The sequence below is a fragment of the Fusarium verticillioides genome, chromosome 4 (assembly GCF_000149555.1).
Source record: "Fusarium verticillioides 7600 chromosome 4, whole genome shotgun sequence".
Classification (NCBI taxonomy): Eukaryota; Fungi; Ascomycota; class Sordariomycetes; order Hypocreales; family Nectriaceae; genus Fusarium; species Fusarium verticillioides.
This window is the reverse complement of record NC_031678.1, coordinates 574,094-587,477: the sequence shown is the minus strand read 5'-3', so window position 1 is coordinate 587,477 and position 13,384 is coordinate 574,094. Positions and strand designations below refer to the sequence as shown.

The 13,384-nt window shown below is 47.6% G+C and overlaps 11 protein-coding genes across 11 annotated transcripts; 9 read left to right on the top strand and 2 right to left on the bottom strand.

Moving 5' to 3' along the window:
* Positions 1–27: 27 nt before the first annotated feature.
* Positions 28–687, top strand: FVEG_04520 (hypothetical protein; the record flags this gene model as incomplete). Its single annotated transcript, XM_018892304.1, has 1 exon — positions 28–687. The coding sequence occupies one exon, from the start codon at positions 28–30 to the stop codon at positions 655–657; it is 630 nt and encodes a 209-aa protein (XP_018748978.1). The 3' UTR covers positions 658–687.
* A 165-nt stretch (positions 688–852) lies between these two features.
* On the bottom strand, positions 853–1,266 carry FVEG_04519 (60S ribosomal protein L38; the record flags this gene model as incomplete). Its single annotated transcript, XM_018892303.1, has 4 exons — positions 853–893; positions 950–1,078; positions 1,151–1,184; positions 1,237–1,266. Coding segments are annotated over 4 exons (234 nt in total), but the record flags the coding sequence as incomplete, so codon positions are not given.
* A 468-nt stretch (positions 1,267–1,734) lies between these two features.
* FVEG_04518 (hypothetical protein) lies at positions 1,735–2,054 on the top strand (the record flags this gene model as incomplete). The annotated part of the gene is made up of 3 exons (XM_018892302.1): positions 1,735–1,746; positions 1,819–1,831; positions 1,879–2,054. 3 exons carry the CDS (start codon positions 1,735–1,737, stop codon positions 2,052–2,054), a joined length of 201 nt encoding a protein of 66 aa, XP_018748976.1.
* A 525-nt stretch (positions 2,055–2,579) lies between these two features.
* On the top strand, positions 2,580–4,045 carry FVEG_04517 (hypothetical protein; the record flags this gene model as incomplete). The annotated part of the gene is made up of 1 exon (XM_018892301.1): positions 2,580–4,045. The coding sequence occupies exon 1, from the start codon at positions 2,768–2,770 to the stop codon at positions 4,043–4,045; it is 1,278 nt and encodes a 425-aa protein (XP_018748975.1). The 5' UTR covers positions 2,580–2,767.
* A 466-nt stretch (positions 4,046–4,511) lies between these two features.
* FVEG_04516 (oxidoreductase) lies at positions 4,512–5,610 on the top strand (the record flags this gene model as incomplete). Its single annotated transcript, XM_018892300.1, has 2 exons — positions 4,512–4,952; positions 4,999–5,610. The coding sequence occupies 2 exons, from the start codon at positions 4,512–4,514 to the stop codon at positions 5,608–5,610; spliced, it is 1,053 nt and encodes a 350-aa protein (XP_018748974.1).
* A 537-nt stretch (positions 5,611–6,147) lies between these two features.
* FVEG_15494 (hypothetical protein) lies at positions 6,148–7,152 on the top strand (the record flags this gene model as incomplete). The annotated part of the gene is made up of 1 exon (XM_018904622.1): positions 6,148–7,152. One exon carries the CDS (start codon positions 6,148–6,150, stop codon positions 7,150–7,152), a length of 1,005 nt encoding a protein of 334 aa, XP_018748973.1.
* A 375-nt stretch (positions 7,153–7,527) lies between these two features.
* On the top strand, positions 7,528–8,088 carry FVEG_15493 (hypothetical protein; the record flags this gene model as incomplete). Its single annotated transcript, XM_018904621.1, has 1 exon — positions 7,528–8,088. The coding sequence occupies one exon, from the start codon at positions 7,528–7,530 to the stop codon at positions 8,086–8,088; it is 561 nt and encodes a 186-aa protein (XP_018748972.1).
* A 60-nt stretch (positions 8,089–8,148) lies between these two features.
* On the top strand, positions 8,149–8,888 carry FVEG_04515 (hypothetical protein; the record flags this gene model as incomplete). Its single annotated transcript, XM_018892299.1, has 1 exon — positions 8,149–8,888. One exon carries the CDS (start codon positions 8,149–8,151, stop codon positions 8,740–8,742), a length of 594 nt encoding a protein of 197 aa, XP_018748971.1. The 3' UTR covers positions 8,743–8,888.
* Positions 8,889–9,145: 257 nt separating this feature from the next.
* Positions 9,146–11,937, top strand: FVEG_04514 (hypothetical protein). Its single transcript, XM_018892298.1, has one exon. The coding sequence runs from the start codon at positions 9,388–9,390 to the stop codon at positions 10,894–10,896; it is 1,509 nt and encodes a 502-aa protein (XP_018748970.1). The 5' UTR covers positions 9,146–9,387; the 3' UTR covers positions 10,897–11,937.
* On the bottom strand, positions 10,888–12,317 carry FVEG_04513 (hypothetical protein). The gene is made up of 2 exons (XM_018892297.1): positions 11,311–12,317; positions 10,888–11,264 (listed from the first exon to the last, which is right to left on the bottom strand). The coding sequence occupies exons 1-2, from the start codon at positions 11,481–11,483 to the stop codon at positions 11,000–11,002; spliced, it is 438 nt and encodes a 145-aa protein (XP_018748969.1). The 5' UTR covers positions 11,484–12,317; the 3' UTR covers positions 10,888–10,999.
* Positions 12,318–13,047: 730 nt separating this feature from the next.
* On the top strand, positions 13,048–13,333 carry FVEG_04512 (hypothetical protein; the record flags this gene model as incomplete). The annotated part of the gene is made up of 2 exons (XM_018892296.1): positions 13,048–13,085; positions 13,132–13,333. 2 exons carry the CDS (start codon positions 13,048–13,050, stop codon positions 13,331–13,333), a joined length of 240 nt encoding a protein of 79 aa, XP_018748968.1.
* Between the last annotated feature and the right edge of the window lie 51 nt (positions 13,334–13,384).

Sequence of the window (13,384 nt, the reverse complement as noted above, 5' to 3'; positions counted from 1 at the left end):
TGAGCGATTCAAGTCTTTGCCGCGAAAATGGCCGGCGTCATTGAAACAGCGGCCATCCAGCTAAAGCCAGGGTACGATGAGGATAAACTGCGAAGCATCCTCAAAGAGGCCCAGCAAGTACAAGCGCAATGGATCAGGGAGCATCAACCCAATATTCTTGAGGGAAAACCTTACAACTACACCACCGACGTTTGGATCACCGATGGCGAAGCGCCGTGCCTGTTTCTAACAGCACCGTGGGAATCTATGGATGGTCACAACGAATGGATCCAAAGTCAAGAGAATAGCTCTCTAATGCAGGAGCTCAAGAAATTCATCAGTCAAGACAAGGACGCCGTGGCCTTGTATCATACGGCACCAGCTGGAGACAATGAATTCCGAGGAGATATTCTCGCCAGAGGATCGATCAAGGTCTGGACGATATCAGTGAAGCCCGAAGAAAAAGCATCCCTCGAAAAAGAATATCGCACCATCGAGACCCAATCCGCAACACTACCAGGTCAAAGAATGTGGGCAGGATGGAGGATAGAAGGCGACAATTCAATCATGGTGATAATCGCATCCCCAGGCTTCGAAGACGTGATCGAGTCCGGTATAGCTGTGAGGTTCGAAGCTACCAAAGTCTCCCGCTTCGAGCACAAGCCTTTTCTGCATTAGCCAATTCAACACTCATCACGCAGAAGAAACCCCAGTATCTTGTGACTCGAATCGTTCTTTTTATTTTTTGGACTCATCCGAGTATCCTCCTTTCAGAGCACATGATGAAATGCAAGGTATCCCGAGACGCCCATTCGTGCCTGTGAAATCCTCCCACACCCAGGTTAAACCCTTTATTCAACCACCTTCTTAGTTAGACTTCTTGGCCTTCTTGGAAACATCGGTGAGTTGCAGGTCTGTGTGCTGTGTCAGTGGGCTTGTACCATCGTGGTGTCCTGGCGGAGGATCATACTGGGGGGAAGGCTCTGCTTGAGCTTCTCGGCCTTGTCGGTGTCCTTGAGAACCAAGGTGTAGAGGTGCTTCTGGCAGCGGACCTTGAACTTGATGTTGTTGGTCTTCTGGCTCTTCTTGATCCGCGCGGCTGTTGGGATTAATTGTTAGAATCGAATTGCGTGTTTGTTCGTGGAGGTTTTTTCTCTTCGTCAAAACGTACAGGAGGCGTCCTTCCGACGGCAGATCTCGATGAACTAGTAATTGAGTCAGTATTTCAATCCTTCCGCTGATATTCGCATCCCATACCTTCTTGATATCGGCGACCTCTTGAGGCATCTTGGCGGTAGTTCAAGGTGTGTGGGTTGAACGGAAACTTGTCAAAGGCACGGGTTGACGATTTCGATATGAATGAATTTGGAGAATTCATTTTGTGCGCTGCTTTTCGCGGGGCCTTGAGTGCACGGACCACTGTGGTTTGTTGGACTGATTCGGGAGAGATGGTCGCCGATCCACCGGGGTGTGGCGTCGGAGAGTACGTGGCGCAGACGAGGATGAGACGAGGCCTTGAGCAACAAGCAGGAATCTTGAAATGGCCACCTTTCATTGTGGTTGTGAATCCTTTGAAGCTTGATATTTAAGGCACTCATTACTGTTATAGCAGCTTTGTCTTTGTTGTTCTCTAGACCTTCTCGACTTACAACACTTGTTACTCCGAAATAGGTGTATACCAACTGATCGCCAAACTTGTTGATAACGTCAGTGTCGACGAAAGACGTCAACATGTCGACTCGGCTTGATAACTTTATGAAGTCCAAGGTAAGAGCAGACAGTCTAGGGATTGATTAATATGTATCAATCAGCCAAGCTATACATACTAACACTTCTCAGAACGTCGTCCTCTGTAAGTATCCTTCATCTGCAGGGTAAGCCACATACTGATAAGTCCAGTCTTTGGAGGCGTTGTTTCTATGGCAGCGGCATACACAATCTGGGGAAACGATGGTCAAGGGGTCTTCCCACCTCAGCCTGACCCTACCGGTGATCCCAAAACATGGACAAAGGAAGAATGCCAATTGTGGTTGAACAAGGCAAGCGAATCACTCACAGCCATTGACGTATACTAATAGAAACAGAGAAATTTACACCCTGACCCAAAGGCCACCAAGGAAGAGCTTATCGAAAGAGTGATAGCGAATATGCGTATCCCAAGGAAGTAGGATACCGCTACTTGAGATTATTGGACTGTTTAGTACTACATCATTGTTTCTTGCGTTGCCTGATACCACCTGCAGACTGCTCAATACGAATATTTTCTTACCTCGCCTGAGACAAATGTAACGTCAAATCAAAATAGAGTGTAAGCTTGGACAACTGGACAAGATCCCGCCTGACTATCTCACCAAGAATAATAAGGTTCATCATGTCAAGATCCGTCGAATTGCAACATTGATCAAGTTTTATCATAGATATCGAGAGTCAAGCCCAGTGGATCCAGTACTTGATGGCCAGCCACCAGACAACCACGTTTCAAAGTACCTCCACTCAAAGTCTCAACCAACCACCCAACAAGCCCAACTGTTAATCGTCTCACCTCGCTGCACGTGCCACAACAACCGCTGTCTTACAGTTACAATCAACTCTGATCTTCAACCATAGCCTGTCACTCACGAGATTATACTTGGATGGCTGATCGTGAACTCCTCACCTCTGCGATCATGTCTACTAATTGACTCGCACCAAAATTAATCATCTGCTCTTCTGAATCCTCTTACATCTTCTGAAACACATTGCGACCTCGGCGCTTCCATGTTGCGACGTCATATCCACTATATTCACAATGGCATTCCTCGAGGACCCCCGACTGCGCCAACGCTGGAACCAAATTGCCCACGATACCGAGACCATAACCGAGAATGCGGCAGCAGGAATCTGGACCTTTCAACATAATTACATCAACCCATGCTTTTCATCCATCGCGCAATCTGTCGAACAGTGTACGACTGTATGTCTAGGTGACCCTGAGGAACGTCTCCGAAAGCGCAGAGAGCGTGAGCTGTCGCATAGTAGGGCAGAGTACAGCTTCGACTTTTACGATGACTGGTATGAGGAAGAGCAGAGCGGTCTGTTTGGCACATGGGGTAATGAAGACTGGGATAGATTGTTGGCTGGGACTGGCACTCAGCGAAGACACACTGGGGGAGAAACTGAACAACCGCGCAGGAAACGCGGCATGAGCTATGGAACCCGAGATCGAAGACGAAAGCCGAGCATGGACGATGATCCGACTGTAATTCCCAGCACACAACCGATCGGATTCCTCAGCAAACTACCATGGAAGATGGGCGGTACTCTGCGATACAAACCCAGTGCGGCAGATCTGCAAGACCACCCACGACGACATGGTGAAGGAGAAAACGAACCACTACTGCATTCTGACGAAGACGACTTTGACCTGCCAGTGACTAGAAAGCGCAGCGGGACGACAGGGTCGGGCGATACATCAGATTCTTATCGATCACGAGGTGATTTGTTCCCAAGCGATGGCGAAGGTGAAGAAGATGCAATTCCACTCGATGACGAAGTAACATACGACATGGTTAGAAAGGATGATCGAAGTGGACGTAGTGGAAGAACCAGCAGTAAGGGTAAAAGACCAGCTAGTGGTTTGGCAGGGTCGAGAACAGTATCGCGGACGACATTAGGATCAGTTTCTTCCAAGGATGACTACCGAATGGAGCAGCGATCAACTTCGTTTTCTGTTACACCAGATGTTGAGGGACCGACTTTACATGACCTGGAACAAGAAGAGCTCCTGCTGCGAAAAGAACAAGACGAGGATGTCGAGAGGAAGAAACAAGCAGCAGCGCAACTCGCGGCAGAAAAGGGTCTCACACCAAGATCCGACCCCAAATCAATCTCCGAGTCAAAACCAGAGGTCGCAGAGGATGATATCTACCAAGCATCGCCTTCAAAAGCCGCCTACCACCACCATGTTGAAGAAGTCGAAGACAAGCCCGCGACACAAGATGAAGCATCAACTACTTCACAACCCGATGGCACAAAATCACCAGAGAAGACAGATTTCGTTCCAGCGCGCTTACCGCATTTCCAATGACGAGGACTTTTGATTCTCTGTAATACCACCTAATGAGGGATGATAGCGAGTCACGGATGTTTTCATGTATGATACCAACATTGAGCCAAGTATGGGATTTGAGCCAACAATGAAACGGGAATGAGACGGGATACCTTGATAGATTCAGCGAATACAACACAATACAATACAATACGATATGCACAAATGCTATGTATCACCGAGGCTGGGATTTTATGCAGAAAGGGTTCAAAGCGCATTCGAGGCACATGAGATACGCGAACTGGTAGCCTAATGCGGTAATGCCTCGGACTGTGGATGAAGCTTCCCCCGCAAATCGGCAGCATTAGATCGGTTGATGATGTTTAAAGAGCCGATCTCCACAGACTTGTAAGCCGAGGGCCAATATCCAGCTGGATTGGATTCTTATACTTGATCTATTCCCAAGTATCGCGTCTCATTATTATCATTATCCATAATAACACAAATGGCACCTCCAGGCCCCATCACAACACCACTTACATCCCTGCTGGGAATCAAGCACCCCATCATCCTCGCCGGTATGGCTAGGGTGTCTGGTGGTCGTCTTGCAGCAGCTGTATCCAACGCAGGCGGTCTTGGTATAATTGGTGGTTTCCAATACACACCCGATCAACTTCGAGAGATCATCAAAGAAATGAAGGACAACTTCTCACGACCTGACCTACCCTTTGGTGTTGACCTCGCTTTGCCTCAGATTGGAGGCAATGCGCGTAAGACCAACCATGACTACACTGGTGGAAAGTTGGACGAGTTGGTGGACATCATCATTGACAGTGGTGCCAAATTGTTTGTCAGTGCTGTTGGTGTACCACCACCCCAAGTGATTAAGAGATTTCATGATAAGGGAATCCTGGTCATGAACATGGTTGGCCATCCTAAGCATGCAGTAAGTCACAGCCAAAACGTGGTTGCTATTCACTGACACATTCAAGACCAAAGCGCTCGAACTCGGTGTTGACATGGTCTGCGCTCAAGGTGGCGAAGGAGGAGGTCACACAGGAGATGTTGCAAACTCCATCCTCATCCCCGCCGTCGCAGACGTTGCTTCAAAGTACCACCCTCCTCTTCTCAAGGGTCTTCCCGCCATGGTCGTTGCAGCCGGAGGTATCTCCTCTGGAAGGAGTCTTGCCAGCTCATTGATGCAGGGCGCTGTAGCCGTATGGGTAGGAACACGGTTCGTAGCCTCCGTTGAAGCAAGTTGCAGTGAGGAACACAAAAAAGAGGTTGTATCATGCGGATTCGAAGACACGCAGCGAACGCTTGTCATTTCTGGGCGACCTCTGAGAATGAAGACAAACGATTATATCAGGAAGTGGCATGAGCAGCCAGATAAGATCAAGGAGTTGTGCGATAAGGGTGTTGTGCCAATTGAGTACGACTTTGAGCAGGGCAACGATTTTGATCTGCCACATCTCATGGGCCAGGTTGCTGGAGCTATCACAAAGATTCAGCCTGCTGGGGAGATCGTTGATGAGATGGTCAAGGAGGCTGTTGATATGCTCAAGTTGGGCGGGACATACTTGACAGCTATCCCGAGACTGTGAATCGCACAAGTAGGGGAACTGCCTCTATGATGCTTTTGGCTATACTGGTAACGAAGAACAAGCTTAGATCTGATTGGATTTTTAGACATTAATCACATGTAAAGAGATTACTGCACGGCCGCCACCTGTAATTTGCAAAATAATGTCTTCTTCACTCAACGAGATGCGGTTAATCTCGAGGTTCAACCTGTGTTTGCTCGCTATATGAGACTACTACAGTGAGAAGGTATCCCGTCCTGAAGATGCCCTGTCATCGTTGACCTCGCTATAAATTGTCCAGTATTGTCAGCCACGGCCAAACAATGGCACGGTTCACTGACAAACTGTGTGAGACTCTGGCTCACAGACGTAGTTTGTTGCCGTTCACTTACAAAAGTGGTCCGAAGTACAGGAAACTCAACGTATATAAATAGAAGGTTGATTGCCAGGCTGTGTGTATCTTGTAGACAAATAAAAGAGCTCCAAAACAGGTGTTCTCTCGTATCATTTGCCTGAGCCTCCCCTGACACTCATCTTCTCTTTAGTACAGCCCTGACGATGTCGACTTCGAGTTTGCAGGAGAGCGTCTCGTCCAACACATTCATTTCTGACGAAGAGACAGAACACATCCCTTGCGAATCATGTGACGTTCCTCCAGAAAGCCTCGAGCATGTCTTCCCTGCATTTGACACCAAGACGAACCAGGTCGTTAGAATGCCCGACACTGACTACATCTTCATCGCACTGGATTTCCATCATATCTGTGGGAACGAGCCTAGCATATCTCTGGATGGATCGTCGTATCGACATAATCCCGTCATGGAGGCCGGAATCGCATATCTTGATATGCGAGACATTTTGCATGGCCGTGGTAAGGGCGTCAAACCTGGAGATCGCGGATCGTCCTGGTTCAAGTACATGACTCCTCTCCACTACATAGTGGAAGAGTTCGAGAACCATGATGCGTCAGATCAGTCACCCTACTTGTTCGCTTTTGGTCGATCAAGAAGAGTTCAGCAAAAAGATCTTGCGTATAGATTATATCGAGTCTTTGCATCGCTGAAAAAGAAAAACCGACGGAACGACGAGGTCGAGCAAGGACGTCTTCGACAGCTCATTTTTCTGACCTTTGACGCAGAGCCCGCCGAAACTACGCTAATGCAACTTGGTTTGGAGTGGTTAGCAGAACCCAATGTTCAGATATGGGACTTGAAGAAGGAGAAGCAGTTTGAGACACGCCTTCAACAACCCGCAGTATTTGAGCATGCTCTGGAGCGCCTGGGCCTTCGCTTTGAAGACACTCGATTTGGAAAACTCTCGTCATGCTCGGGGAATGCAACTGTGTTTATGATTCAGATGCTCCTTGCATTCTTCTATAGAGGAGAACGCCAAAAAGTCTTGTTTGAGGACCACAGATCATTGAGATGGCTACGGTATACTTGGGTAGGCCATTCATTAGATCAGCTGAATTTGGCGCCTGGAGAGTTACCAAAGCGAAGGCATGATAGCGAGATGAATCGTCATGATGTGCCTCAGAAGAAGAATGAGAAGGCGTTTGGGTAGGAATTGCTGGGTATAGATTTAAGTTCCTGCTTGACTGAGGCTCGAGACGCAGAATAAGGTAGACATTACCTCCCGGTCCTAGGTAGTACCTACCGACTTGATCATATTACAGCGTACCTTGTAGAATGAGGAATGGCGTGGTAGACATAACTTGCCTTGGTTGGGGATGTGATTCACAGCTGGAAGGTGCTTGCAATCATAACAGTCTGACTGACCTCGTTCAACATCAACTTAACATCAACCAACATCAACATCATCCATACAGACAAAACCTCACAGATTATCAAGCATATCGTCACCGTGACCAACAACAAGGTTGATTATAAGAATATAGCCCACAACAAGTTTATCAACGACAAATCGACAGACGACAAGATGGCGGATAACAAGATGACCGGCGGAAAAGCTAGCGATAACAAACCGACCGAAAAGATCACGCCAGAGAAAAAGGCAATAAAAGGAGAAAATACACAAGAGACATCGAAAGACAATGAGACGATCGACGCCCAACACAATGATGTCCAGTCGGCCGAGGATGAGGTCGTGAAATTATCAGTCATACGGCAACACTTGTCCGCAGAAGTGCCCGATCTATTCTTCGATGTGTTTGCAAAGGAAGGCCTAGGTCTCCCCAGTCAATTCTGCTACCCAAGTGCATACGATTGGCTGAAGAAGGTCGTATGGAAGTTCCACAAGAAGAGTGAGAAGGCGACCAACGACGCTGAGGGGACGCAAAGTTTGATGACTTTGCAATTCGCGTGCCTTCGCTTTCGCTGCGTTGCCTGTCGAAAACCTTGCCAGGATGCCAAAACCATGGAACCAATGAAAGGACATGCTGGTTTGTTGTTTCCCTGTGGACACATTATTGGAGACTCTTGTTACGATACACTCCTCGACGACTTCAAATCGTCTGGGACGTCACCCATCTGTCCATAGCAAGGCAGACAAGAAGGGGATGTTGACCAAGATACCGCCGAGCCATGCACTCATCGCATTATGTTCAACTGTGAACACAGCGCTGAACTTTCGGTTGCACTTCCTGGCGCGTTGAGTGGTGACGGTTGGGAAGTCCCGAAAGACTTTCTTTTAAGATACAAGACCAATGGCAGGGTCCCTTCAAGATGCCGGAAATGTATAATACAAGACTATCTTGACCAGTGGACAACCGAAGCACGTCATATTACTGGGTATGAAAAACTCTGGGCGATATGCGGTCCTTTACAGGGTATGAAAGATGAAAATCCCGGTATCATTACACTGGCAAAGAGATATACAGATAAATTGGAAGGGAAGGTAGCTGAAGAGGTCAAGGTCCTGCAAAAGTTGTTGGAAGAAACGCCTGAGCCCTCCTTCACCGAGGAGGAGTACGAGAAAAGCGGTATTCCTCGCGATGAAAGAGCTTTTTATCGTACGGATTTCGAGCTCTACATTACGGATTTCGAGTATTTCGTTGAGGTTGAGGTTGAGGGCGATGAGGACGAGGAAAGTGACAGTATTGAAGGTGAGGATGGGCGTGATGGCGACTATGAACTCCCTCAATTGAAAGTTATTCCTCAATTGAAAGTTACCCCGCCTACGCCGCAGCGTTAGACATCAGAGCCAGGATTAGAGTTATTCGGATAGTATATCACAGCGTCTAGTTGTGAACTGGGATCAGGAAGAGGAAGAGGATGAGGATGAGAGCGTCACACATCAAAGCTAGAATTGTAGAGTATTAGGATAGTTTATCAACACAGCGTTTGGTTGTAAAATAACTTGTGGGGGCCATTTCTTTCCAGGATCGCTTGTCCACTAGCAAACGCGCCTGTTCATGCATCACAAGCTGAACCAATGAAACAACAAACGTCATATTGAGATCGACCAGAATAGAATAAAAAACTTGGCGATATGGTCAAAGCAGGGCTGACGTGTTTGACGTGGCGCCTTAGACGGTAACAAGTAAAAAGTAAATAAGACGAGTCTTGCTGATTCGAAGCAAGCTAAGCAATCATCATGCTCGGATATGTCGGAATCAAGCGTCATGAGTGATCGACTCATATAAAAACTCTTGGGTCGTAAGCACGAGCACAAGCACAAGCACAGGCACAAACACGACACAAAGAAAAGGAATTGTGGATCATTCCTCGCTATTTCCGACCCGATACTACTCTGAACGACTCGCCAAGTCTTTGATCTTGATTCCTGCATCTCTTTTTATTTATTTCATTTATTCATTCATCTCTGCGATCCCATCTCATGATGGACGCTCATAAGACCATCGTCGCTGGCGTCGCGGACCGAGTTAGGCACTTTCACGCCCGCCAGGAACCGTTCCGTCTATACCATGGCTCAACTAACAGCACACGGCACTCAAACCGGCGAGTGGACAACACCGTCGACACAAGCAAGCTCAACCATGTCATTGAAGTGAACAAAGATTCCAAGACGGTGATTGTTGAACCAAATGTCTCGATGGAAGTACTCGTCGATGCGACGCTACCGCTGGGGCTTGTTCCGCTGGTCGTTATGGAGTTCCCGGCTATTACCGTTGGAGGTGGCTTTTCGGGGACGTCGGGAGAGAGCAGTTCTTTTCGGTACGGGGCTTTCGACGCGACTGTCAATTGGATTGAGATTGTTCTTGCGGATGGAAGCGTTACGCGTGCTTCAAAAACGGAGCAGCCGGATCTTTTCTGGGGTGCTGCTTCGGCGTTCGGAACACTCGGTGTTGTTACGTTATTAGAGGTTCAGTTGAAGGAAGCAAAGGAGTATGTTGAGCTCAAGTACCGACTCGCAAGGGGGCCATCTGAGTCTGTCAAGATTATCAAGGAGGAGTGTAAGAGGTGGGAGAATGATTATGTGGATGGGATTGCTTACTCCAAGGATACGACTGTTGTATGTGCGGGACGAATGGTGGATGAAATACCAATCAGCGCTACGCCAAGGCAACTAAACCGACGGAAGGACAAGTGGTTTTATCTTCACGTTGAAAAGGTTCGAGATGGCCTACGGATGGGGTCTGTTACGTGTGTCGCCGATTACATCCCATTAAAGGATTATCTGTTCCGATACGACAGAGGTGGTTTCTGGGTCGCTAAATACGCCTTCGACTACTTTCTCACACCATTTAACCGACTGACGCGATATATCCTGGATCCTCTACTTCGAGCTCGCGTCATGTACTCTGCTGGGCACAAGAGTAACCTATTTGACTATTACATGGTTCAAGATGTCGGAGTGCCCTACAACAGCGTACCAGAGTTTCAAAACTGGCTGGACAAGCAATTCAGAATCTACCCCCTCTGGATATGTCCGTTGCGAGTACGACGAGAAGACCCAGACTCAGGATACGGCCTACACGCAGAATTTGCAAAACCAGGAACCGTGGAACTCATGAACTTTGGAATATGGGGGCCCCTACAAGGAAACCGACGAGATGCAATTCGACATAATCGAGCACTAGAGCAAAAAGTACAAGACTGCGGAGGAAAGAAATGGCTATACGCCCAAGCATACTACACAGAAGATGAATTCTGGTCACACTACAACAAAGAAGCGTACGATGCGCTAAGAGAAAAGTACGGAGCGTCGTATCTACCGAATGTTTATGACAAAGTCAAAGTAGACATCGAAGGGGACGAGAAACTCATGAAGTCAACTGCACGAACAGGATGGCCGATAAAAGGATTGAGAGGAGTGTACAAAGCGGTTTTTGGGGGAGATTATCTGCTACAAAAGAAGAAAGATGAACCGTCAGAGCAGAAGTAAGCGATGTGTTATTATTAATGTACAGCTACAGCTCCATCGAGCATGATAGACAATTTGATACTCTGGGCAAGTCGCCTCCGTTATGAATACACTTTTTCGTTATCTATTCCGCTCTGAAAGGCCCCATTGAACCACCGCCTTTTCTCCCACTCAACTCCTTCATCGACTCGACTTCCTTGCCGTCTCGAAGCTCCTTGTAATGGGAAGCAATACCTGGTTTTCCCGATGGTTGACCGATGTACCCAATCGCCGTCGAGTTGGCGGCTACCATGTCGCTCTCGAGAGTTCTCTCCGGGGATTTTCCTCGCGTGGGGAGCATGATGTAGACGCCGCCTGCGATGACACCTGCTGCTGCAGCTATGGGCATCCTGGGGGTGTTAGTGGTGATGGCAAGGAGGGCGAGGGTAACTGTACCAGTTCCTTGTGATGGCCTCCGGACCGCCGGGGCGTGCAGGTGGGGGCTGCTGACCTCCGGGACCGCCGAGGTTACCATCTGGATGGGCGTGAGGGTTCGTAGTAGCAAGACGGATCTGGGGGCGGAGGAGTGGGATTCGCACCACAGGACGAAGGATCAATCTCATGGACATTTTGACTTATTCAGATACAGCGATTATTATGAAGTAGTCTATTGGAGTCTGTTAATTGAGGGAGTTTAGCTATTTAATAGGGCTTCGGTCAATGATCTAAGAGCTTTGGATGATGGAGGGATGACGTGGTGAACTACAGTATCAGGAGCTTCCCCGCGTCAGAATATCTGGAGAAGTGTAGCCATTGACGATTATTGGATGTCATTGATGGGTGAGGGGCGTTTTGGGATTGAGGCGGGAATAGAAGCATGTGATGTGTGGATGAAGGGTTTGGGTATTGGATTGGAATTCTCTGGTCGTCGGTTGAAGGTTTGAGGATGGTTGTATTGATGGACTGTTAACGGTGGCTATAGACATGATATGATCTGTATTGGCTCTATAAGGTGAAGGTCCTATGGGAGATAGGAGACAATTCTTTTGTTAGAGAGGATCCAAGTAAAATGCATTGCCTGTTTCATTTGGCTTGAGCTCATCTGCATTCCTTTTCGTGCCTATGATGCATACATCGCCGGCCGTGTTACCGGCGTGGACACCGGGAATTGTGGACCCCGACCGGTGGGCATTTCATACCTCACCGGGACGTATGGAGAGTCCACAGATAAGAAGAATAGACGAGGGTCATGATGCAGAGAGAATGGTTTTGAGGTCAACTGGAATCTGATGAGCTCATCACTCGATCCATCGTCGCGTCATGAGAAATACGCGCTGGAGGAAGATAAAACAGTATTATTCCTGATGATTCCGATACCAAAGTTAAGGTTGATCAGTGAGACGATTTTAGCAGTCGAGAATGTGCTTCGGGGCTGATTGTGTCGAGAACCAAACGATGGACTGATTTCCCGGAGAATTTTGGGTGGGTTCGGTAGACGCCGGGTCCGAAGATCAGATGTTTTCTCAACACCAGATTGTGAGTATGCCATCACCATAATCGCATTTACAGATGCATTCAGTAAACATATTCGATTAAATATTGCCGAGATATGGTCGCAAAGGAAAAAATAGGTCTTAGATAGCTATTAAATTGATAATTATGTTTCTAGTGGCTGGAGACAAAATAAAATTCTTAATGTACAGTAGGTACACCGACGTAGGCATAGTATTCTGAAAGTCCAGCCAAGTTAGGAATGTATCGAATAACCCTTAAAAAGATAAAATGTAGCTAATTGTAGATACAGATAATCTATCACTTCCTCATTCATCTTAAAGATCTCAAGGTGTGTGTAGAGATCCAATTCTGGTGTTGCGGACCCCGGCATCGCCCGAAATGGCTGTGTCCAGGGCTGGATCATTCTATGGCACCACCAAAAACAGCACCACCCGTCAGCTCAGAACAACAACATGCGACCGAAGAAAACAGTTACGGAAATGAACGAAATGGTCTTCAAGACGAGAATATATAATGATGGAGTTCTCTACTCTCAAACAGCTTTTCTCATCACCATCAATCACAATCACAACAACAATCACTGACATCTTCTCACCAACAACACTTGCATCCTCATCTTCAGCTTCAGCTCACTTACACAACCCACCAACTAATTCAACCAATCACCAATTCACAAAAATGGCTGCTCTCATGATCAAGCCCACTGTTGGCCCCAAGTAAGTAGCAATTCACTTTCCACCACTTCTTCACTAACATATTCAGGGTCCTTCCTGTTCTCATCGCTGTCGGAAGCATCTCTGTTGTCGGCGGCTACGTTCGCTCACAACTCACAAACCAATCCCGAACATTCGACCGCTACTTTAGCCAATACAACACCACAAAGAGCGAGTCTGTTCGTGCAAAGACTTTCAACGGTTCTGTTCCTGATCCCCGAACAAGTCTGTTCAACGTTCTCGGCTGGTAATTTTGGGTACAATTGGGATGGCGTTTGGATGGATACACTGTTTTTGACACG